General features: G+C 34.2%; 1 protein-coding gene and 1 long non-coding RNA gene across 5 annotated transcripts in view; one reads left to right on the forward strand and one right to left on the reverse strand.

The window, feature by feature from the left end:
* Nucleotides 1-159: 159 nt before the first annotated feature.
* LOC136043976 (LON peptidase N-terminal domain and RING finger protein 3-like) overlaps nucleotides 160-26,494 on the reverse strand; it is a 95,533-nt gene continuing 69,198 nt past the window's right edge. For all 4 annotated transcript variants that reach the window (XM_065729059.1, XM_065729060.1, XM_065729061.1 and 1 more), the window contains 6 exons: nucleotides 25,321-25,447; nucleotides 23,544-23,830; nucleotides 20,390-20,583; nucleotides 15,038-15,222; nucleotides 13,081-13,277; nucleotides 160-3,909 (listed from right to left, as the gene is read on the reverse strand). In XM_065729059.1, the coding sequence (XP_065585131.1) occupies nucleotides 3,823-3,909; nucleotides 13,081-13,277; nucleotides 15,038-15,222; nucleotides 20,390-20,583; nucleotides 23,544-23,830; nucleotides 25,321-25,447 (1,077 nt within the window). In that variant the 3' untranslated portion in view covers nucleotides 160-3,822. The remainder of the gene's footprint in view (nucleotides 3,910-13,080; nucleotides 13,278-15,037; nucleotides 15,223-20,389; nucleotides 20,584-23,543; nucleotides 23,831-25,320; nucleotides 25,448-26,494) is intronic.
* On the forward strand, nucleotides 7,876-16,595 carry LOC136043978 (uncharacterized). Its single transcript, XR_010621766.1, has 2 exons — nucleotides 7,876-7,908; nucleotides 15,075-16,595. It is a non-coding gene; the product is annotated as an uncharacterized LOC136043978 (long non-coding RNA).

The following is a 26,494-nucleotide window of genomic DNA, read 5'->3' on the forward strand; positions in this document are numbered from 1 at the left end:
TGTGCCAGAGTTGAAGTTATAAACAAATCGAAAGGCAGAAAGTTGAAAAATGGGTGGTAGCAGATACATCAGCCACAAGGAATGACAGCAAAAGATTAACGCTTAGTCCGAAAGAGGACTTAAAGAACTAAAGCAATATCTAGAAGAAACACTTTAAAATGCAAGTACAATAATTTTATTAATATTTTATATAAAACATGGATTTTCACAATTTGACTAAAATTACGATATAGAAATGATGGTGTTTTCCATGGATTATGCAGAATGGACAATCATCTAATTGGCAGCAGTTTTCCGAAAACAAGATGTCCCTTCGAACATTCTAACCACAATTGGTAAACACGAAGACTTTGCATTGCTAGACTTAACATGTTGGCAAAATAACACTGAAGAATTCGAAGTGGTTCAGACTTTCCCACAGGCAAAATTTTTTAGCTTCATCTTACTGTTATTAATTCAGGACCAGTGACGTTTTTTTAGTCAGGAATAATTTAACTCAATCTCATTTAGAATTTATAAAAGTTTTGTTAGTTAGCATTTCTTCTTTTTTGCTTTTTTGGTTACTCGAAAATCATTGGTTTGCCAAATATTCAAGTTCATTTTGCCAACATGTTACATCAGATGAAAAATAAATTTTTGTATCTTTAAGATGCATTTCTACCGACTCAATTGCTAGCAATCTAGCACGCCTTCAATTCCTTGCGCATTTGAGGTTACCTCTACACATATTCTAAATTTTCCGAATTACTTTCGTTAACGATATTTGCCCAACGAACAATTATAGAGGTACCGAATGGTGCTATACTACGCAATTTTCCTTTTTCCTTAGTAACAGTAAGGACCCATTTACACGAGGATGAGAGCTGGATGGGACTCATCCATCCACGACAACCTGAGGTTTCAGGCTAGATTCGTTCAAAGAAATAAATATTTTTGCCTCCATCCTCCCTTCATCCATTTCTTGTTGAACTTAACGAAGAGCTCTTAGTTCAGCTCGGCCTCAGAGTGACCGGACGTGGTGGAAGTGGCATTCCGCCACTTTGGCGCTTTTTTGAGACGGTTGAGCATTTAATTTTTCGAATCGGTGCATTTTTTTAGGGGAAAATAATTCATTCGGTGCATTTTCGCTAGAAAAATGGAGCTTTCGGCGCATTTTCACTTTTAGGCGACGCAACTTAGACCAAGAAGCTGGCAATACCGAAGAAGCAGATCTATATGGAAATACCAACCTACTCGTTGAACAAATGGTTATTTTCACGACAATGGGAAGTAAGCATGAATTGAACCGACATCCCCAAGAAAATGGGCCCTAAGATATAAGCCAGCGTAAGTCACAGAACGAGCACCAAACTCCTAACCTCAACAGGCCAATCCCTAAGTTTTGCCAATGATCGTTAAATAGCAGCTTATATTTTTGATGCAAAGACAAGCAATATAAGAGTGAACTATGCTATTCGATAAAAAAAAATTGTGGTTTATTTAACAAAGTTTCTTTTCCATTAAATTACCAATTTTTTCTAGGACTACCGAGATCACGGTTCACATTTGTACAAAGGCGCGTACTCATGATTTTGTTTGAAAGGGATTGGCGACTTTTGGAAGGGGGGGGGGGGTAAAGAATTTGAAAAAGAACGCAGGAACACTTAACAGAAAATGAGGAAATTATGATAAAAAACATACAAACTCCAGATGTCAGGAAGAGGAGCACGGGTCCAAAGTCTCCCCCCCCACCTCCTCTGAACAAATCTAATTTTACATTTAAAAAATAAGCTATTTTACAGAGACTATAGTTAAGCAAATTTGCAGTAAATCTATGAATCAACTTGAAGATATCCATCAAAATTCGAACCTGTTTTTTAGTTTGTATAACAAAAAGACATTGGTGATCTAAAATACATGATACGCTTAAAAATTTTCGTTTAGTATCCTTAGCACTGGTGAGAACAAAACAAGAATTTCGTGAAATGATTAGATTATAATCGTTTATTGAGTTAGTTCTCATATTTTTCAAAAGATATACTGTGAAACACAGAAAAGTTTAATAAATTGCACAACACGCCGAAGGCGTGGACAGAGGTTGTACATAATACCTTATTAACACTCATTTGAAGAAACACTGTTTAATACAAATTTTTGGGAAGTTATTTGGTGAAACATCATAGCCCAGAATATTTTACTATATAGTACTTCAGAGGCTAGAACTACGATCCCAGGGTATCAATTAGTGGGAAGGAGATGATTGCTTCTTCTTAAATTTTAAAAAATACTTTTTTCTGGTATTTCCCTTTAAAGATAACCTTTTTTGGTTTCATTAAAAAAAACTGTCCCCCCCTAGACTTTGAAAAATGCACTTTGCCTCTCGTCCCTACATTTTCCTGAATTGAAGCCCCTGGGCCTCCAGTCTAGTCGGATGGCCGTCCAAAACCGGAAAATATCATACGAGATTGAAAAAGCTTTGTGCAATTGCAGCATGAGGAAACTAGGCTAGGCTAGCCTAGGAAACTAGGCTACAGTAAAAAAAAAGAACAAGCATTGATTTATTCTTAGATTAGTATAAACCAAAAAGGAGGTTTATAGGGGTTCAATTACTTTGCTAATCAATAAAACGAAACTAGTGGCAATAAACAGTGTATCTACTAGGCTGGAGAGACATTGCGTTTTCTTCTAGCTTTTTAAGAGCATCGTGAGAGAATGATGAATTGTTTTTCTCTTTTTTCTTTTTTTTAGAGAAAAGGCCGCGTTCTCTCGACAAATATTTAAAGTTCGCAAAGCATTAACGTTAGATTAAGAAAATACGTTTGCTCAAGCCATTAAGCATCATATTAAATTAAACTGGATGAGCTGAAACCTCTATTGTGCGCATTTCCGAAAATCTAGTATTAGAGTTTTCTCGAGTTCAAGTTCTATTTATTTTAGTTTTATTAAGTTAAAATATCAAAGTTCAAAAAGTCAGAGTGAAGAACACTTAAGTAACGACTAATCTAGAAATAATTTTTAGTTGAAAAACAGGGATAAAATAAATCCATATTTAATAAATACAGTCGCTTTTAGTTTGAAAAACCTAAGGTCTGAAACGTCTCAAAACACGAACACTGAAATATGTTTTCGTGTTTTGACCTAATTTTTGTAATTTTTTAAAGTGAATTTAAAGCCTTGAACAAATGCATAAAAGGAAGGAAGCTGGATTTTTTTTTTGAATTTACTGTTAATTCAACATAATTAATTTCCAGTGTCAAAGCAAGAAGCGAAAGGCAGAAATTATGCAGGTAAAAACATTTAAAGTACACAACTACACTTTTGCTAAATTAAGAAATAACAACTTGTCATTAACCATGTAAACTTTACATACATAAGAAAATTCTAGATTTTGTCATAAATAGCTATCTGTATAAGTGAACATAGCTCCAATCCCCACTCCCAGTGGGGGGGGGGGGGGACAAAAGTGCATTTTGGACCACAATTTATCAGATTTTCTAGCAAATGAAGGGGTCCTTCGAGCCAGTCACAGGGGGATTCATCAACACTTATTAGAACAAAATTTCACAGTAGCATTAACAAAAGGGGTGAAACAGTCCACTTACAAAGATTTTAGGAAATTTCTAATGTTGGGATGGAAAACACAGTAGTTAACTTTCATCAATAATGTTTAATATCCTACAAACATAACCACTGATTTTAATACACACTAAGCTCTATCATAAATCCATGTCACGAAAATCGTTCTCAGACCCGTTCCCGACTAAACAAGAATTTAAGCATTACAGAAACTGCGCCAATTAGGGAAATAACAGCGCCAATTATGGAAACAACTTCTAGACACAGTCATGTTTGCCGCCGTCGGAGCAATGCCACAATTTTGGCGAGAGCTTCGAGTCTTTCTTTGAGATCTGTCATGCTAAGGATGGTCAGCTGCAAGAAAAGAGGAAATAAATAAACTACCCAAAAATAAATTACACAATAAATTACACAAAAATAAATTACACAATAAATTACACGAAATAAATAAATTACACAAAAGAGGAAATAAATAACTTGCACAAAAAATAAATAAAAATGAAAAATCTGCTGGTTTTGCTTGACACTAAGAGAAGAACAAAAAGGATAAATAATTGAACTAAATGAGAAATATAGCCAACAGAGGGACTAAATGACAAAAAAGGGGGAATAAGTCGATATTCACAACGCCCACATTTAACACTTTTTCAAAGACCTCTGTCAAAATGTTCCTTTGAAACTCCCATCACTCAAAATAAGCACTCGATGAATCCATTACTTATGTCTTAATCGTGTCCACATGTTTTAGGTTTACTGCTGTAGAGCTTTGATAGCTCAAATTTTGTTCAGTCGAAGTTTTTGATGACCCAAACTTTTTTGTATTGAGTTTTTAGACCTAGAGGTGTTATTTTAGGCCTAGGATTACCTAGGTGAGTAACAGGTCATCTTGAATGGGATAATGAGATGAGATATCCCACCTTGCATCTTGGAATCAATTGGTATGTCTCTAAGATGCCATTATGTAACCTCGTGTAGCAACAAATTGCAGAAGAGTTACAGGAACGAATAGACTAGGTCCCAGGTAGAAATACTGCATTTTGTTAGAAGACTTCGATGCCCAGGCCAGTAAAAATAGGGATAGATGGAATCCTTCCTTAGGTATAGGGGAGGAAAATAACAATGGTAATGCACTGCTGCAATTTATCGGTATTTTGTACGATGTTTGGTCAATCAAATGGCCCCTAAGTTGGCGTGGTGTTCGCATAACAGTAGTTCGGATAAGTACATTAATTATTATTGTTAATTAGTCATTAATTAGTTGTTGGAAATCGAAACATTGGTTTTCGGTCATTCCCAGGGCATCCTCAAATAGGGGTGGGAGATCATAACAAGTGTTTAAAGTAATTTCAAATTTCGTCGGAGGGTATAAAGAGTGAAAGTTAAAACAAAACAGGGTGGAAAGAGAGCGTGCGCAGCTGTATTAACGTCGGGAGACTTGACGTTGCACGAATATATAAATGCGACGGTAGTAATAGTAAAGTAATGCACTATACCTTAGCAGTGTAACATACAACTACAGATATATAATTAAAAACATAATATCAAGTTGCAAAAAAAGAATATCTGACTTAACAATAATTTATTTTTTTATCGGGTATTATGGGATAAGATATATTTCCAATGAAGAAAACGATACAAAAATAAAAACATTATATTGTGCATCGTTTTTACCGACCTTTTTGTTTTAAGCATTACTTTTCGAAACGAATAAACCTGTAAAAACATAAGAAGTAGTGCTAGCAGTCTAATAGTATATAATAACGTTCAAAAGTTAGGACCCCCCCCCCCCCACCCTTAATAAAACTTACAAAATAAAACTTGTGACCTGGGATCATCCCTTACTTTACAAGGTCATTTATAAAAAAGAAAGCATATATAAAAAATGCATTTACTACTAAACACATGATGGGCAAACAAATGAACAAGTAGGCTTACACCAAATATGTGAGGTGTACTCTTCTCACAGGCATTTTTTCATTTTCTTGTTTTTTTAAGTCATTCAAGAGAAAAATTAATTATCTTTCATAAGAAACTATTTATGTGTAATATCAGTTATAGCATCATGCCACGTGATTGTACCCAAAGGTGTCAAGAATGGGCCACCCCTCCAAATCTTTTCATACACCTGTTGAACAGATTGGAGTTGGTAAAATAGTGGCACAAAATGCCACTATTTTACTGCTATTTTGGACTGATATGATTTTAGGTATATTAGCTGAAGGAAATAAATTACGTAAATTCAATGAAAGAAGATCAGTCTCAGTCGGTATGAAAAAAGAAGCAATTTCAATAACAATATAATCCGAAGTATTCGGTAAAATGACTATCCAGTACGCAAACCCCCCCCCCCCAAAAAAAAAAAAAATATTTTGGCTAGTAAAGCCTTTGATTGTTGGCCTAAGCTACCTGTATATAAAACACAAAGAGCGTTCTAATTGACAACACAAACAGAGGAGTGGGCATTGGTGAACACGTAAGCTAACGTTTATTTATGGAAAAGGGAAAAAAGACGAATTAGGTAAGACATTCTAAGACATCATGGAAAAAAGCCTTATGCCTTTTGTCATTTTTTTTTGGGTGGGACAGGGATTGTCAAGGGTCTAGTGCCATGCTAGCACTCTTCGTGTATGTCTATTTTGCTTGCTTTCAGGAGGCTTTCTTAGGACCTGAGTTTCACTATCCCCTCGCTTTGTACGCACACAGTTCATGGAAAATACTCTTTTGAGAGTTTAGGACCTTTTGCAGCGCCAATGTAAATATTTGTGAGGATTAAAAACGAACTAGCCCCTTAATGATAGAAGTCTGTGAACGCAAAAAGCAAAAGCCAAACTAGATTTACATAATCATTGGAAAAATAACCATGGATGTAATTCAGGGTCTTAAATGTGAAAACAGCGGACCGGTCCCTCTGAGATAGCAAACAATTTATCTACTGCACTACAAATTGCTGGTATTGATTGCCAAGATTATTTCTAAAAACCAATGGTTATATAATGATTAACCAATGGTTGATGCGTTGATATATAAATGTTCAACAAGATATAACCACGTATTTCGGATCCCCCCTCGCCATCCTTCAGAAAAATGTTCTAATTGAACAACCCCTATGACCTAGTGTACACCTCAGCTGTCAAGAATAATCTCAACACATAACCTGCATTAAACAAGTTTTAAGCAGATGCGGCTTAAAGTTAGGGGGTGCACGGAAAATTGACCTTCGAAGATTTCACTAAGAACTGGAATAATCCGAAAGCTAACAATTTATAAAAGAAAAGAGGTAAATTAAAAAGAATAAAAAAAATCAGACCAATATATTGTAAACTTTTAGTGTACAGCCTCCTTAGTAACTGGGAAATAAATGTATTCTAGAATTTCAGGGTATTTATATGACTGGTTTACGAAGTTTCTAAGTAAGAGACGAAATATCTACTTTGGTTTTCGTCTATTCTTTGGCTAAAAATTATTCTCATTTGGTTTGTTTTTCTTCATTTTTCTCGTTTTTCGTTTTTTCACACGTCATGTATCATCAGTGGGGTCTCGGAACCTATTTACGTACTCTTTGGACTTGTCGATCAACTTCGTTTCTGGTATAATTGTTTCAATCGGGTGTTACGCCACGAAATATCAAAAAATAAAACTAAATTAAACTGAATAATCTAACTAGATAAAGAGGATGCTAAAATGCTTAAAATAGCATGTCAATTCTGCAATTGTATACATAAGCTGGGGGGGGACAAAGGATGGGCGAGGGAGCAGAAAGACCGAGGCTTTACCCATTTTCAAATCATAAAGACCAGGTGGAGTGCCAAGCGTGGCCGAACTGGGGAGTATGCCAAGTGTTTTAGGGACTGTACCGAACGTGACGGAACTGTATGGCACACTTGGCGTTCGAAGAAGTACACCCGATGGCGATAAATGGGTAACCCATCGTAAAGGACCTTTCTGGACGCAAAATGGAACTGCAGATCTATTCCTGAAAGTTTTATTCGCCTATTTCAGGAACTTTTTAGTGAAGAGCCGCACTTAACCTAGACTCTCACTCTATAGCTTAGTGTTGTACTCTAAATGTTCAGTTGCTATCTTTATAAAACTCTCTATTAAGCTCTTAGCCGTCCTCAATATACTTACGTAACTCACAGATCTTACTGGTCGTTTGAAATAGAATTCGAGTAGATAAAAGAAAGTGAGACTTATTACGTCACTTAGCCTTTAGTCGAAAACATTCACGACACGTGGCGACGAATCACATTTCAAGAGTAAAATTCATGGTTCCATTCCTGCTTGTATTACATAAAAATACCGACTTCATACAGGAAATCCACAGTCAATTTCTTAAAACGTGTGTGAATACAGGTATTATGAGTGGTTTGTTTGGTGTATAATAGGATCTCACATGCGTAAGCCCATATACAAAAATACATGAAGGTCATTATTATGTAATAATCTATTAATTAGCTAAAAGGCCTTATTTCACTGAAAACTGAAGTAGAAAAACAACGAATAGACCTTGTTTGAAGTAAACAGCCTGACAGGGAGCAGTGTACATGCAAAGGGAGGAGGTTACGGGCCCGTACCCTCCTCGAAGACACAATCACGGGAAGGCGCGTGCGCGGGTTTTATTTTCCGGAAGGCCAATATTAAAAATCAGTCGGGGGAAGGCGGGGATGCAATGATAAAAAAATAATAATTCAAATGGCAAGTTCAGTTGAAGATCAGTTAAATTTAAAAAAAATAGAGTTTCACGAGGTTCAAGACATGAACCACCCTGCGTATGGCCCTGACCAGGAGTGCTGAATAGTTATTAAAACCAATTTAAAACAAAACTGAATAAACGAAACACAACAAACCTATAAAGAAAAAAAATAATAGAAAAAGATAACAAATGGACAATTCAACCTGAAAAATCAATTGTTCCAATCCTCAACCCCCATCCCTCCACCTTCGTCCAGAAAAGTGGGTTCAAACCCCTTCAAAAATAAAATAGTTTATTTTTGCATTTGAAAAGCTGTCAATTCATTATGTAATTGTGGGTCTATTATTACCCACCTTATCTAAAACATTGTGTTCTATTACTTAATATTTAACAAACTGGGTCAGAACAAGGAAACTACGGAATGGAGCAAGCATGTTGTAAGGCACTGTGCAACCTTTGAATTTCATGCTTTAAACAAACTCAAATTATTATATATTTTTTTTAATGTAGCAATAAACCCTGAAATATAGAACCTGAATCTTAAAATGTACACATTCTTATTAAAATTATATTGACAAATTTCACATCCAAAAAGGTAAAACAAAGAACAAAAATAACGGAAAACTAGCATTATGGTAAACTACTACCGAATTTAATCTCTTTTCGTAATAAAAATGATTCTGATGCTAAGGTTAAACTTCAAGTGGGTTATACTAAAATTGTTGCGAACAGGGGGAAATACAACCGCAAACCCCTTTCACAAATTTATTCTTGCTTTTGTGATCACTCGGTTTTATATCTTTCTGGATTGTATCCTGTTTTAAAAAGAAAAGATTTAAAGGCTCTCAAGTCATCTTATTTTCGTTTCCTCCGATTTTTGTTGTATCTTCCTCCCTGGTACAAGAACAGTGATATGGTAACAAATTTCGGGGATCCAAATTTATTAAATGGACTTAAAGTGCTACACCAGAAACTATCCGACTCGATACATTTTACTATTAACCCTTTTCATGGTCTTCTAAAATGTTTTCTACAGTAATTTAACGTGTTATCAGTTGTTTTTTTTTTCTTCTGTGTGTTTGTTTTATACTCTGCTGTTTCAAGTGGATCACAAATAAATTATTCTATTACTAATTATCATTGCACAATTTACCACATTACATTAGTCTATATAACAGACTATAATTACGACCTCCCAAATCAGTTGTAAAAAAACCTATTTTGTTGACAAATTTTTTGTTACTATTTATAGAAAGTAGTAAAATCAAGAAAATGAAACTTTGTGGCATCAACTCGCATAACAATTTCCGAGAATATAGAAAAAGACTTCCTGGCCATGATTTGAATAATCATTAACCCTCAATTCTTATGAATTTTTTTCTAAGTCTTACTTCAAGTTGGGAAAAAAAAGAGTTTTTGCTGTTCGAACTACTACTACTACTAACAACTCACCGCAGCACCAATCCACCTGAGGCCAAAACAGCCACACACGCTCCTCCTTCCCAATCTATTCAAAGCCTCTCCCTTTTTACACCCTCCCAGGAAGTTCCCATTTCCTTTAATTCTTTCTTCAGGACGTCCTCCCACCCCAGACGAGGATGATCTGCTTTCCGTTTAGTCCTAGACGGTTCGCCGAAAAGGACAATCTTCAGCAATATGTCATCCGCACAACGTGCCATAGCTATCTCAATCATTCTTTCATCATATTCCTAGAAAGCGGGATTGAACCATATTTTTCATACAGCCTACTGTTTGAAATTTGGTCAGTCAGCCAGGCACCCAGAACAACCCTTAGGCAATTTCTCTGGAAAAAATCTAATGGTTCAGAGCCATATTTGACCACTGTCATCACATATCTGACCACTGATGACTACTGTTATCGCTTCTGTCTAACAAAGTGGCTCATTTTGTATTTTTTTGCCCTTCCCTTTAAAAAAAAATCATGCGTACATACGCTGTAAAAGAAAAATTGTCTTTTTGTTATTATGTCTTCACGGTTTTTCCTATGGTTTAAGGAAGGATTTTGACGCAAGCATAAATATAAAGGTGTTCAAGAAGCCAGTAATCGTTTATGATTTTTCATTACCTTCGTCCTAAAATTGGTTATACCAGCAATTTAAGCTGCTTATACCGTCACAATAAATAAAAAGGCTAACATTTTGGTTTGTAGGTTGACGGTTTCATTGCTAAGGACTAACTGAAAGCTCCGGCCGCATTTACCTCTTATTTTGCTAGTACTTGAAAAACAAGAGGACCAGTGGTCCTCTTACTTGAAATGGTTCTAGAATCCCCTGACCTAACTTGCAACCTGTATTTTGAAAATACAAATTTTCGCGGTTCACTTACGCGAACTCGAGTGTTTGTTTGATATAAAAGTGGACCAAGAGTGACCAGGCTAATTATCGGCCAATATTATAAGTCTAATTACAGTGTGTATTCAGTATTTTTTTTTTTGAAAAGGCTATGCTGCTTTTACTATGTCTGCTTATGTTTTTAGAGGCAAAATATTTGTTTTCATGGTTTTCAGTTTGGCTTCCAAGCTAATTATTCCACGAAGCAAGCCTGTACAACTCTTTTGAATTTTCCACATGGTTTTTCTGGTTTTATTCCTACGGCTAAATGTTTGTTGTCTGTAAGGCTTTTGATTCGTTGATCCAACAAATTTTAATTTCTTAATTGTCTCGCTTTAGTATGAGAGGGAACGTTCAAACGTATTTATCCACATCTTATAAGTCTGGAAGGGTTACCTCCATGGACCTCTTTTCTGCTCACCATCTCAAGCTGAGTTTGGTGCACCCCAGGCTAAGTTCCATGGCCAGTTTGGCTCTTCATGCGGTTATTGTTGCGGTGATGAACCAAAAAGCAAGAGTGTGCTGTCGTAACCACCTCAAATATTTCCACACCAAAAATGAAGATCGCTATCAATGGACGAGGACGTTCTAGTTGCTTTCACTGACGATGTTACACTTAGTGTTGCTGCCAGAGCCTAGCGTGCCGGCATGCCGATAACCAATAAATGAGAATTACAGTCCGAAAATTGCATGGGACGATGTGTCCCATAAAATCGCTTGATCGCAGAAAATCGCATGGAACGCTGCTTTGATGCTGCCAAATTACATCAGAGGCACTTTTAAAATAGTGTTGCTCATGGACAGAAAATTTTCGCCTAAGAGTTGAACGACCTTGTTATTTTTTGGTTAAGCCTTTACACTTAGTGACGACGTTAACGAAACGACCACAGAGAGCCTAGCGTGGTCAATTTATTTTAGAGAATAACTCTTTATTGTTGGTCCCTAATGTTGAAAAATCGAGCTTTCTGATTCTCTCATAGGTTTCTCAGGCTGGCCAAACCGTCTGAAATCCATGTTTTTGCTGTGTGTTCTCTTGTTAGATCTAAAGTCTGATAGGTCTGGTTTCCTGGTATTCTACCTCACAGAAATTTCTCCTTCATGCATCACATTAGTCTAATTAAAATGAAGATATCGAGGAGTTTCGGAATTCTTAACATATTTTCCAGGATTAATTCTGAAACTACTATTTTATTGTTTAATTTTACCTTTCGTTTCTTGAAGATCAACTATTTGAATGTCAATCTTTTCCTTTCTGAGACCGCTTTCTTTCTGCTGCTAAACCATGGCTTGATTCGAAGTCGCGTAATATTTGTTCATCTTTCTATTTCACTTCTTCATCAAACGACGATGAAACTGCAACTCTCAGAACTATTCCATCTCTTGTCTCTGATCATTCTTCATATTGTCTTCACAATTTAGGCAATATGTTTATCTTATTCAGTCAGATCGGACTTTAATACATTGCCTGCATATCATGAAGCCTAAAATACCCTGCCTGAGCCAACTAGAGAGCGTCGTTCTTTTGGTTACTTCAAAGCAAATTGTTAAAGACTTGTGAATTCTAAGCAATTTTTAGCCTTTTTTAGATTATTCTCTTTTTCATGCCTTCTAGGGTGAATGTCTTTTAGTCATGTCAAAAAATCTATATCAGTAATATTTTGTTTATAGTACCTAACTCTGGCTTGGTTTGCCGCTGGTAACGAATAGTGGACGAAAGTTCACTATTTTTTATTTTATTTTTTATTTGGCGTATATTTTTCATTTTATTCTTTGTGTTTTCTCTCTTTTTTCTCTGTCTCCTTGCCTTCCCGGCCAAAGAACCCATCAAGTGGTATACGACGGTGAATCTTCCCTTTTTTGTTCAGTTTTTTGTTGAAAAAATCAATTCTGAATTCTTTTTCCTTAACTCTTTATTTTGTTTAACCGATCATAGTCGCCAACACTTATTCACAGTGTATTTGATAAAGGCAAAGTTTCCATTTCAAATTTCGTTTCGCATCTTTAAGGTTGTATTAAAAAACATGTTTTAATCTTTTGATGGAGGAAACTTGCCTGTTCTGAGTTGGAATTAGCTTAGGCCTTTGCTGCAATTCACAATCGATTTATAAAGTTGAAGTCCGGACAGCAAAAATCCCCCTTTTGTCGGCAGTTTGATTATGAGAATTTGAATCAACGATCTCCAATCGTGAGAATAATCTAAGTGATAACAAAATTAGTACATATTTTAAACAATTCAATTTGAAAGGAAGATAACGTCAATGAAAATTTGTGCCACCTTATGAAAGCAAAGTTAAAATGATTCATTTAGAATTGCAATTTTGAATTTTTTTATAATTTTTGATGTTGTATTTTAAATTTAATTTCAAAATTTAATTCACAATTCGAAATTTTGTAATTTTAACCAGACAATTCTTAACCAAACAGCCTGTTTCTAATCTGTTTCATGTTACAGCTTTTTTCATAGCAACATATGATAATTACCTGATGTTTGCTACTGGCTGGTAAAATTGCCAAAAGCCACCAATGCCAGGCAGGGCCTTGAGGTGAAGTTATCCAATCGGCTTCTAGATTTGGCATACTTCCAAAATGCTGAGATATTCGTTGACGCATACTTGACGGCATTCCGTTTAACCAGCTTTCTGCCGACTGACGCAAACAATCATGAAGTCGTTTGACCTCTAAAATGATAAAAATTCTGACTCTATTTCGATAATTTATTCTATATCTTTAAGAAAAACAAACAAGCATGGTAAATATATATATATATATATATATATATATATATATATATATATATATATATATATATATATATATGCTTATAGATAGATAAGATATAGATAGATAAGATAGATTTATATAGATAAATATTATTATATATATTATTATATATATAGAATATATATATTCTATATCTTTAAGAACAACAAACAAGCATGGTAAATATAGACATACGAAGAGGTTAGTAGAGGCATGAATGAACTTTGCCAAATTCCAATGGGACATTTGTTATGTACAGCATTTATCTTTACTGCATCGTAAAATACACCCCGAGTTATCTGGAATTATATTTCAAGCTTCCCCCTTCCCCACCGAAGCATAATTTTAAATGGTTATTAGTGTAATTTTTAATTGTATTTATACAAATGTATCGATACGGAAAAGTTAAGCGACACTCTTTTATATTGGCTCCTTAAAAAAATTAACATTTTTCAAACATCCAGCCTCCCCCCCCCTTCATACAACATGAAATTATTTTTCATCAATATTCTTTTCTTTTACTTCTTTTCTTCTTCTTTTAAAATGATCGAGAGAGCGGAATTTAATTCTGTCTTACTTAAGAAAAACATATGTTAAGTGAAACAAACAACTAACTTAAGTTAATGAATTAAGTAAAATCTAACAAAAGCTTTGACTTTTTGAAGAGATTACTAAAATAAACTTGTGAAGAAACTAAAAATTTACATCAAAACTCATTTGGCAATGTTTTCATTGAAATTAAATAATTTCATTGAAATTTAATTTCATTGAAATTAAACTCGTCTTAAAAAAAACTACAAAAGAACTATCAGTTAACCTAAATTACAATTTAAAACCAGTACTCTCTATAACTTGTAGACTAGCAATAATCAAGGACAGGCCAAGAAATTCCCCCAGGGGGAGAGGGTTCCATTGAGGTGTAATTAACCAACGAATAGGTAATCAATGAAAGCGCTTTATATTTGTTAAAACAGGTACTAATATTTTATCAAAATGAAGTGAACTGGTTTTAAACAGATCTGAGGAGACAGAAAAGTTGGTCCCTTATCAAAGTTTTATCGTCCTCCTTTTTTCTGGTTAACTTTTGCTCCCCCCCCCCCACACAAACACACGCACACATCCTCAATGGCGGTATTTAATGCGCCAATATTAACTCAGACAAAGTCACTACAAGTCCTTAAAAAGATAACCTTTCAATGAGAGATTTGCGGCAGATAAAAAGGCATTTTCTTACAAGTATATCATAGAACTGAGTCAAATCCATACATGTCTAGTTTTTAGATATTGTGTTGTGGGAATCTATCCCCTGTGTGCAAGGATGTCTAAGAAAAGCAGACTTCAACTTAGTCATTACCCGAGCATTTGGTTCCCACTATCCCAAGGGGTAGTGAATACCTCTGTAAAGAGCCCAAAAGAACTCTTGCAATTGACATCAAGTATAAATAATATAAATAGTATTTAAAATATATTTACATGTTTTATAATATATTTTTTTATTAATATATTTTTATTTTATTATATATTTTATATATATATATATATATATATATATATATATATATATATATATATATATATATATATATATATATATATATATATATATATATATATATATATATATATTTATATACTTTTAATATATTTATATATTCATAGATATATAAATAATAATTACCTTCAACTTTGTCAGCCTCAACTGCATTATCTTTTAGATATTCGACCTTCCCAGTTGCATAGCCATCACGAGTGCCTCTCCTTAGGACTCGGAATCGTCTGCCACCAACTGTGTCTACAACTGACCTTCCATCAGGGAAAAACTGCACATCACGAATTTCTAACATCGTGCCGATAGTAGCAAACCTATAAAGTAAAATTAATCAGAATCTTTTTTTGAAAAAGTTTTGCGTTCTAAAAGTAGCCTACTAATCGATAATTTAAAAAGCCCCTCTGGACACCAGTTTATTGATGTCCTTTTACTTTAAATTAAACAATTTAAGACGGTGCACGGCCTCCCTTGAACCCTGACAGTCCAAGGGACTGAGAATTCCTGGCCATTCAGGCCCTCAAAATCAGCTTCCAACAGACACCTTGCTCAATGTGTGGCACAAAAAATTACTCAACCGTGAATATTCTGCCAAAAAAATCCTTTTAACTTTTCCATTAAAAAAAAAATGCGTGTTTACTTTCTTTAAAAAAAATCGTTAGTTTTCAAGTTATTTTGCATCGCCATCATCGCTTTAATTATTAATTAATAATTCAATGAAATAAGACAGGGCTTTATTTAGGAAATTGTGTGTATTTATTTAGTCTCGGCTCCCACTTGAACATCTTTTTGAGGTGGCACTGAAGCAGTTGGCTTAAATGGAGTTAACTAAGAAGTTAATCGAATGTGTGTATTTGAACAGAGCCACCGCCGTAGACTGGAATCACTCTTATGGTCTAAACTATACAATTCCTCTCCTTTTCCTCTCTGATATTACTCAATATGGCATATTGAAATTTGGACCAAAGAATCATTTTGGGCTAATTATTTTCGCCGTTTGTGCTAGTATCGTCCCAGGAAATATGACAAGCGTGCAAAAAAAAAAAAAAAAAAAAAAAAAAAAAAAAACAGTCCACCATGTCAATTTAATGATAATAACTGCTAAAAATCTGAAATTATCTGGCAGATTAGTTAAGTCCTACAGAATTGTGAAAAAAGCATGTTCCGATTTTGAAAATCCTTTCCTATTATAAATAAATGATGCTGGAAGTGACACGTTTCCCTCAACAGATGGGTCCAATACAAGTTCCATGGCACAAAGTTCTTATTAGACTAAATAATAACTGAATTAAGTTATTTTACCCTGAAAATGTCATGGAATAAATATCACCAGTTACCAAGGCAACACGGAAACTCTAGGAAACGTGAGATATTATAGCGCGTGTCTCGAATCTACAAGGAGACACGCGCTATGAGACCTTAAAAAACAGCTATGTCACATGCTACACTTCCTCTCCACCCAAGGGACATCATAATCGAAAAAGCGCCTGTTAATCCCTTTCAAAGCAAACTAGACAGAGATGAACATAAAGGAAGAAAGCCCGAAGTTATAAAGTATTTGACCAGAGGCATATCAAGTATGCATGCACAAATTTTATATGGTAGTGGAAGAACCAGAAAATGTCTTTCTATTTTTTTTTTTTTTTATTTATTTAATTTTTTTTTTGTATAATAAAGACCAAGCCATTTACTCGAATAGTAATTTTATAGGTAAGTACGACAAACGAATTGCCGACTATTTCTGTGAGCCTGAACATACAGGGTTCAAGAAAAATAAAATATATGAAAAATGCATATTTTGAAAAAAAAATATAAGAATTAAAACCAAACATAAGAAGAGAATGAAAATGAAGAAAAAACTACAACTCCTTTTAGCGAAAAACAAAGTTATAAACATCTTTAGAAGCAAAGAAGATAAGTTATTTTCACATAGTTTCAGTGAGTTGGAGGTAAATCTAAGCTCTATGAAAGTGTCACATGCCCCCTTTTGAGTTACCGCATTCAATGTCCCCTTATCATTTGCTCGAGAAAATAATTTTCCTATCTTCCAACAAAAGAAATATGAATCCTTTATAATAACATACTACGAAGAAAAAAAAATTATCATAGGTTTAATAGCCAGACGTAAACAAATTAAATAATAGTTTTTATCATCAGCAGATGTTTAATTATTCTAGCATGTTATTTGCAAAAGTCTACTACAGATGTTAGATGGCGTTAATAACAGCTAGAACTTGCAAGACAAAACCATGTTTTTCTTTATTTCATATGAAGATAAAGTAAAGAAAACGTTATGTTTTCGGAAAGGCAATTTTCGAAAACGTTATGTTTTCGAAAACGGAAAGGCAAATATTACGACTACTATTACTAAAAACTTACCGCTGCATCAAGCCAGCACCAAGCGAACACAGCTATGGTCGCTTCTCCTCCATCCCAATCTAGTCAAAGCCTCCCTCTTTACACCCTCAAAGGAAGTTCCTCATTTCCCTTAAATTTTTCTTTACATCATCCCCCACCCCAACCGTTTTCCGTTTAACCCTAGACGGTTGGCCGAAAAAGACAATCTTTGGCAATCTGTCATCCTTCATCCCCAGAACGTGCCCTAGTCATCGCAACCTTTATCTCATTATAGGCCTAGAAGGCGGGATTGAACCACATTTTTCGTGTAGATTACTGTTTGAGATATAGTCAGTCTGTTTGGTACCCAAAACGATCCGCAGGCAATTTCTCTGGAAAATATCGAACAAATATTCCTCCGTTTTTCGAGCACCCATGCTCCACAGCAATATTTGACCAGTGTCATCACTGACTGCAGCTTCCAATATTCTAATCTTGGTCCGCAGACTGATCTTCCTGTTCTTCTAAACTTTTTTTCTGAAAAAACATCATGCTGAGCCTTGGCTATTCTACTTCTAACATCTTCAAGGCATCCACCGTCTTTACTAATAAGGGGATCCCTATCCCTGCGATAGGTCTATAGCCCCCCCCCCGAAAAAAACCGTGGCTTAAAACCATTTCATTCATACGAATCTTCCTTCTAAAGGCTGGACCTCTAAGGCAGGACTTCTTAAGGCTCCAAAGCTCAATTTACAACAAAAAAAGTTATGCAACATTCCAGAGTTAAAAACGTGAAGGACTGTTTACCAAATAAATCATACGGATGTCCCCACCCCAACATGGTAAGTCTACAAAGGCACATGAAAAAACATGTCTTGTTTTCAGAAACCTTCAGAAAAACATGCAAGTTAAAAACAATTAGTTACAGAAAACGCTCTTTCGTATAGGTTACAAATATTGTTCTTCCTCTATATCAGGGTTTCTTAAACTTTTGTAATTTTCGACCCCATTTATGATTGTGAGTTTCTTAATGACCCCAACAAATATAAAAAAAAATTATTATTTTTTTGATGATATATTTATTAGGTAACAATATACATATGCATATGAAAATATATAGATTTAGAATTCGTTTTGAAACATATAAAAATCTAAAATTTAAATTTGCACAAAATGTTATAGAAATGTTTTTATTATAGTTTCAAAAGCAAAAGTGAATTCTGACCGTCTTAATTCTCTCGAATATATCCAAGTAGTTGCGTGGTAAATATTAAATTGAAGTTTACGTTAAAAACTTAATGAGATGGATGTGCCTGTTCTTTATTGCATAACAAATCAAATCTTGGTGTAATGTTTGAAACCACTGGACGTAAGACCTCTTCAACATTTTTTATCGCTGAACGATATTGGGATTTAATGTGTGTTAAAGCGGAGAAAGTAACTTCCCATAAATATGTGGTGTTAAATGGCAGAAGTACATTTAACGCCATATCGACGATTGTGGGAAATTCAGTTCTAGTTCCGATCCAGAATTCAGTCAAGGGCTTTTTTTGGAATTGTAGTTTTAAGTTTCAGTCACACGAAAGCTTAGCAAATTCCTCTTGAGCTTTAAGTGGCAGATGATCAATCTCACTTAAGCCAATCCAAAACGGCTTTTGAATCCAAACTAATTTTTGTCAATTAATATTTAACATAAAATACGTCCGGAACTGTATTTCTAGTGATCTACAACAGTTTTTGCAATAAAAGTTTTACAATGAATTTTCGCAATTACAAAATTGTCGACACTGGAAAACATTTCGAACGAAATTTTTTCGAACTTTCAATTTTATCGTTTGAAGTAAATATATCGCAATTTTTTCCTTGAAGAGACAAGTTAAGATCGTTTAACTTCGCAAAAATATCTGACAAATAACACAGCTTGGATAGCGACAAGTCATTTTGAAAAAAAAGCAGCAAATTCACATTTTCGTTCAGTTAAAAATATTTCGATCTTGTCCTTTAATAACAATAATCTTTTTAAACTTTGACCTCTTGACAACCATCTTACTTCTGCATATAATAACAAAGTTGTGTAGTTGAAATCCGTATCCTTAGAGAGATTTGAAAATAAGTGACTGTTAAGGGCATGGCTCTTAATAAAATTTATGACCTTAACAGCACCCTGAAGCACATCGTTCAATTCTGGTGCCATCAATCAATTAAGAAGCGCCCAAAGGATTTTTACATGCCGGGATTGTAAGGTCCCGTCGGTCGCGGAAGGGTTAAACTGACTAATTCGGAATAACATGCACTTCGTTCGCAATCATACAATGGCTCAATGAAAATAACATGAAATGTTTATAGTCTCTTCGAAATAACACTTAGAAATTTTGTTGTTAATATTTATCAAGATTATTTCGGTTTTAAGAGATTGACAAAAATAAATCTACATTTTTTTTATAAATTTCTATAACATCTTCTGATTCATAGTAAATTTATACAAATGTTATAATGATCGGAATAAAAATACTGGTATAAACAGTCTTTCCGAACCAGAAGTTTTTATGACATATTTATCTACGATGATTGTTATTTTTCTTTATAACAATAATTTTAAAGTTAAAAAACATTTTTTGTTAAATTGTATTTTTATCACTCGCGACCCTATAATTTTGCTACGCGACCTCAATGGGGTCGCGACCCATAGTTTAAGAAGCCCTGCTCTATATAATGAGGTACACAAACCACCATTAAGGTCCTTTCACATTTCTTTTTTTAATCATGAGATATAATTTTTTTGAAAGTTAGTACGATTTTATTTACCGAGAAAATAATGAAATTTTAAAAAGATTTAATTTCCAATGCGAGTAGGACGCAGCTTGAAACTTTCCATAAAAGGGGCAAGCTTGATTCTTTCCATAAAAGGGGCAAAGAATTGAACATGACATTGGTTCTCTTCATATACGAAATAAAAATAAAATTAAACGAAAACTTTTGTGCATCAAAATATATACACAAATTAACCAAATAAATCAAATATAGTTTATCTAAACTTTGAAATTTCGGAATTTTTCAAAATTAAAATTAATTCAAAGCAAAGCTAACTTTTAAATTAAATCAGAAAATAAAACAAAACTTGTACGCAGAACAAAAAGAAATACTGACCCATTCGCCTCTGAGTCTGACGCAACACACATTCCGAATTCTCTAGTACCCGTTTCCATGGCGCGTCGGATCATTAATCGATACCTCGGCTCGTAGACATGTAATGGACAGGATATCGTAGGGAAACCCAAGGTGCATACAAAAATAGGAATTTCAGACCCAGACGCCAACTCTTTGATTTCCTCAACATGAACCTACAAAAGAACAAAATAAAGAAAAAATAAACCAAGAAGGATTAAAATTAAAAGTATTACTTATCACGGAAGGGCAAAAGGTACAAAGATGCTAAGGAAGAAACAGAAGAGTGTGGTACCAAACATTAGTACACAACAAATTTAAGCCAGAGAGAAAAAGAGGGACGACTTTCCTGCAATTATGCGGTAAAAATATAGTTTAATTTCATTGGTTTGATTTGGAATTCCCTGAATTTATTTTTCACTCCCCCCTCCTAGATTTCGAAAAACAACCTTTTTTGAAGGTATTTCTACGGAACAAGCCTTGTTAGGTATTTTATTGAAAAAAAAAACGAAATTCCCCACCCTCCCATTTTCAGTAGCAGAGAGGTAGTAAGAAGATCTTTGACAATCGTTTTGCTGCCAACTTAGATCTTTTTACTCAATATGCCATATAAACTTAAATTTTCATTGAAATGAAGCATGAGAATAAATGTAAAAACATAAAAAAAAATGATGCAGTTTAAACATTATTTAGGCAGCACTTTTCTAAAAAATTTTGTCAACTTGGCAGTACTGCTTTAGCAATAATAAGAATTATTTTGCCAATTACGCCAAATTAAACATATCCACTGTTCAAGATTAAAAAGAAAAAGAAAACTAAAAAGAAACGCTGTTGGGACAAATTTGGCTAAATTTGAGCTAAATTTGGCTAAGTTTTAGAACTTCACTAAACAAAGAAATTCCCGGAACTATTAGAACTCTTATTGGATAACCATTCAAAAAACATATAGGTGAATCCGATATGCTGCAACATATTCTTAGCCAAAAAAACAATTGGTCAGCTATAGGTATTGAGCCATGTTTGGTCCCTTATCAAACAGTTCGTGGTAACGAACTGTAGTAAGGAGCCACCCGGCTCAATAGTAACCAAACTCAAAAAATGATTTTCGTAAGATAAGTTTGTTACTGTTTTGAAAAGTAGAATTAAGAGAAAGAGTAAAACTTTAGCGTAAAGAGCGGGGCGTTGATGAGGAAGCAACCCCTTTCATATGCGAAGTAATTTCTGTTCGTTTTAAGTTTTAATGCCGCTCCTTACTTTCCGTTAAAAAAATTTTTTTTTTATTTAATCAGGAATAAAGCACGATAATGTAGCTAAAAGTAAATTAGTGGACTCCGATTTTGGTGAAACAGGGTTAAATTATGGTTTGGACACAAACTTCAACTGGTTTCGCTCTGCACAAGGCAACACTCTCAAGGGGGGTGGGGTCTAAAGCTGACCTTCCTCCAAACTGGACACATCAAACTTAGATAAAACCTGCTTTCCTTACATTCCATTGATAAAAGTATATTTTCCATAGTTGCCCCATCTCCCCCAGAAAATAAAAAATGATTGGCAAGGTCCTGGCTTTGGAATTATAGAACCAAAATTTTATTTCAGAATTCTTGGCACGTGAATATCCAAAAACAAAAATTTCAAGGGGCTTCAGTCTCTACAACAGAAGAACTAAACATTTTAGGTTATGTTAAAAAAAAAAAAAAAAAAAAAAAAAAAAAAAAAAAAAAAAAAAAAAAAAAAAAAAAAAAAAAAAAGGCTCATGAGGTGCCTCTAATACAGAAACTGCAAATTTCTGTCTTAAAGACGGTGGTTTCAAGTGTCCAAAGCCGATAAAAAGTATAAAAAAACTGATTACCACGATCTCAATTAGAATATCTTTGCCTCAAGTCAGAATTTCACGCAGTACAGCTTCAAGTTTTCAAAGTACAATGGCTTGATGCCATGTCTGATAAATAATTTGTTTCTTGGAAGACAACGAATGACTTGATTAGGTAATATTTAGTTAATATTAGGTAATATTGGATTTCTAGGATGAAAAACTATTCTTCCTTTCAATTTGATAAATCATCTTGAATTTCTTTAACGTTATTTTTTAAAGTTTGTAACATTTTAATATAATTATTTAATATAATATAATATATATTACACATCAGAACGACCAACAAACATATCAGAATCATATGTTTGTTGGTCGAAATAGTTGATGGTTAGTTTATTTATATAGCTTATAAAAATATTACTGAAACATTAGAAAATAGTAATGATATGAAAGAAAATTTAAACCTTGCTAATTTCTGCGCAACGTTAAATTCGGCTGCAACAATTCAAAAGAGGGTGAAAAATTTTGGATAGTTAGATTTGCATCCCACCCCTTATACAGGGTAAGCTAATCAATTGGCTAGATCTATTTTCTGCGTGGTTTCTTAACATAATTCTATTGGGCTACATAACATAAACGATAATGGAGGTGTAAAAAAAAGGAAAAAATGCCTTTCCTGTTTATTTACTGTTAATAGGAACCAGTGCTTTTGGACCTTAAGGGTCTAGTGCCGTCGTACTTACTTACTTTTCTAGCGTTGTTTGTACTAGGAAGGTTTCATATGCAGCCGCGATGGGGAAAAATTCTGAAATCAGAAGCTCAGCTCCCCAGCTATTTTTGCAAGCAAAAACGGGTAACATATTTTCAAAAACGGGTAACATTCGAAATCCCCAAAGAAAAGAACAAAAATATTTTGACATTTTTTTACTTTTTTTTCACTGAAATTACAAGAGCGTCATTTCGATTATTAAAAACACCAAAAATGTTATATAATCTGCTTCTAATTAGTACATTTTATTAATTACTTGCACAGCAGTCAGATCCTAGTGAGGGGATTGAGGGTATTTGAAAGGACGAGGGAGCAGAATACGAAAAAGAACTTCATAATAAAACCCTTATTTTTCGACTCGAGAGATAACACGATTCTTTGGGCCTATATCAAGAGGAGCCCCCTCATTCCTCTGTGTGCGGGTAAGTTTGAATACGTATGGCAGATTACGCTAAATATTTGCACGATAACATTTACATTTTTTTTACCTAAATAAACCACATGCACAATGAAAGAACTTGAAAAAAAAACAGAAAAGTGATAAAAAGACTAACCTCATGTCTGGCTTTATATTCATTCGGTAGGACGGTTGATATAGCTACATCTAAAAACTCAGTGACGTTGATTTGCCGAACTTCCAAATAACCTTCTAGCGAAAATTTACAAAGAGGACATTGCGAACTATGGTCAAGGCAACGCTGTAAACAGCACTTGCAAAAAGTGTGTCCACATGGAATAGTTACAGGTTGCCAAAGTAGCCTGTAACACAAAGTGCACTCGAAGTCATCCTGAGAGATGTTATTGGGGTTAGGTTTCCGCTCATATCGTTGACTCATTAAACCTAAAAAGAAAAGGAAAATAAGGTAACCGTTAAAAATCGGACAACCCACTCCAAAATGTAATCTGAATATGTCTGCTAAAGTGTATCAGAAGGTGTTAAACAGCATAAAGTTTTGATTAGAGCGGTAAAGTCAAAAAAATATTTTGTTCTTTAAAACGAACATTAACAAAAAGGATGATGCTCCTTCGCCTATGCTAAATTATTGTTCCCATTTGATATGCTGTGTTTCTAGTACCTTCTCTTTTTATTTCATTCCTTTTTTTCAACTTCTATCACATTTCGATTTGCTCCATTCTTAATACGCTTTTATATTTATTCCATTTTTATTCTATTATATCCTTTTATTTTTATTCCATTATTTTCTATTATTTTTATATCAATATGAAAAAGTCCGGCATTTTTGGCTTGTGAAAAACATTTGATAATTAAAATTTACCTTATCAAGCATACTCTAAACATAGTGCCGCAACCATTTACAATACTTACTGTTTAACTGAAAGCTTCACAGTTACAAACATGTTCAATACAAGTAACATTATTAATTCTAACCGTATTTTTCCTTGTTTAAATTATACTATTATCATTCTTAAGTGTTTGTTACTTATTTGGCACGGGAAGATCAAATAATTTGGATCTTATCATTAGCCCCGCTTCGGTAAAATCCAAAGGCAATGAGACATTTTATAAAGCCGAGTTTTACGGTCCAACCCCTCATAATAGTACAAATTAAGTTCTATCGATCGACACAACACGACAACACGTTTCCTACAACCTTTTTTTCGGGTATTTTATATCATCTTTTTTCTCTCGCAAAACTAGTTGAAATCCAAATACCGAAATTGTATTTTTCGTGAATGGGTGCCCCCGGGCGGAATCAAATTCTTCAAAGCAGCAAAATCAAGAAGACTTTATTAGAACTATGAAGCAGTTCATGAGGCTTTAAGGTGTAAAGACCCAAAGCCCTTCTTTTACGCACTAGGGTATATGAGATCCAGAGTTCTTGGTAATATTATATATATAATATTGAGATCCACTGAAATATATATAATCGTTCATATACCCATATTGTTTTTGCCATATTTTGGGTGACTTCATAAATTTTTCTCGCAATTCTTATATAATTTACTAGTTAGCTGCTTTGAAGAATTTGATACCTCAGGGACACCGATTCATGAAAATGTATGGAGGGGTGCAATGGTCTTTTATTTATTTTTGTAAATACACAATAAAAGTGTATTATTCAAATCTAGATGATTTGTTGATTGAAAAAAAAAACAGAAAAAAGGAAATTTTCCAAATCTTGGGGAATCACATCAACCCCCCCCCCCTCTTCTTCCTTCTTCTTCTAATAATGACCCACAAAGATGCAAATAGTTTGACTTAAAGGAACAATACAAGTCTGTATCTTATAGAATAAACTGGCGACGTCTATGAAACCACAAGACAACCTAAAGAACAAGTCAAGGGAAAAGATATGGGCTATGTCTTACTTGGAAAGGACGCAAGCTCTCCTTTCAGTCTTTCTAATAGACTTCTTGCACGTGGATGAGGTGATATATTGAAAGAGTGATCAATGATTGGACCTCGGACGGCTTCTTCGCTCTCAGTTACTTGCATCTAATAATAAGATTAAGTATTATAAAGATAGCACTATAAAACTTTTCTTAAAATAAGAAAACAATCGCAACTTCTTCAATAGCTTAACATAAAATACTGTAATATTAATTGAAAAAATATGGATGCCATTTAGGTAAGACTAAAAAGAAAAAAGGATTTATTCACATCTCGAGAAGCGAAAGGATTCTATGGGGAAGCATTTTACCTTGTGTTCCCACAAAACAATATTGCAGGATAACTTCGAAGACCACACTGCCTTTCCATGACGAAAATTAAATAAAAAAAACAAGTTTTTTTTAACTGAAAGTAAGGAGCGACATTAAAACTTAAAACGCACAGAAATTACTTCGTATATGAAAGAGGCTGCTTCCTCGTCAACGCCCCGCTCTTTACGCTAAAGTTTGACTCTTTCTCTCAATTCTTCTTTTTAAAACAGTAAAAAACTTTAGCGTAAAGAGCGGGGCGTTGATGAGGAAGCAGCCTCTTTCATATACGAAGTAATTTCTGTGCGTTTTAAGTTTTAATGTCGCTCCTTACTTTCAGTTAAAAAAACTTGTTTTTTTTATTTAATTTCTGAACGTTTTGGAATCAATGCATGTTTTGATTTTGGCTCTCCGCAGAGGAATAATCAAAACGAAATTTGCATATTTTTTTTTTTTTGGCTTAATGGCTTTCTCATAATTTTGATCGAATGATTTTGAGAAAAAAGAGCGGGGACGAAACCTAGTTGCCCCCCGATTTTTTGGTTAATTAAAAAGGCAACTAGAACTTTTAATTTTTTACGAATCTTTTTATTGGTAAAAGATTTACGTAACTTATAAATTAGCTTACGTAAAGAACTTTTGTATTCTCATGTTTTTATTATATATATGAGGGGATTCGCCCCATCGTCAGTACCTCGCTCTTTACACTAAAGCTTAAATTTTATCCCAATTCATTAAGAATGACCCCCTGAATCACAAAAGCCGTAGAATAAGTAGTTGAAATTACTGAAAATACTTTAGCGTAAAGAGCGAGGTATTAGAAGGAGGTGAGCCCCTCATATGG

This window comes from Artemia franciscana, chromosome 2 (assembly GCF_032884065.1).
Source record: "Artemia franciscana chromosome 2, ASM3288406v1, whole genome shotgun sequence".
In the NCBI taxonomy this organism is placed as follows: domain Eukaryota; kingdom Metazoa; phylum Arthropoda; class Branchiopoda; order Anostraca; family Artemiidae; genus Artemia; species Artemia franciscana.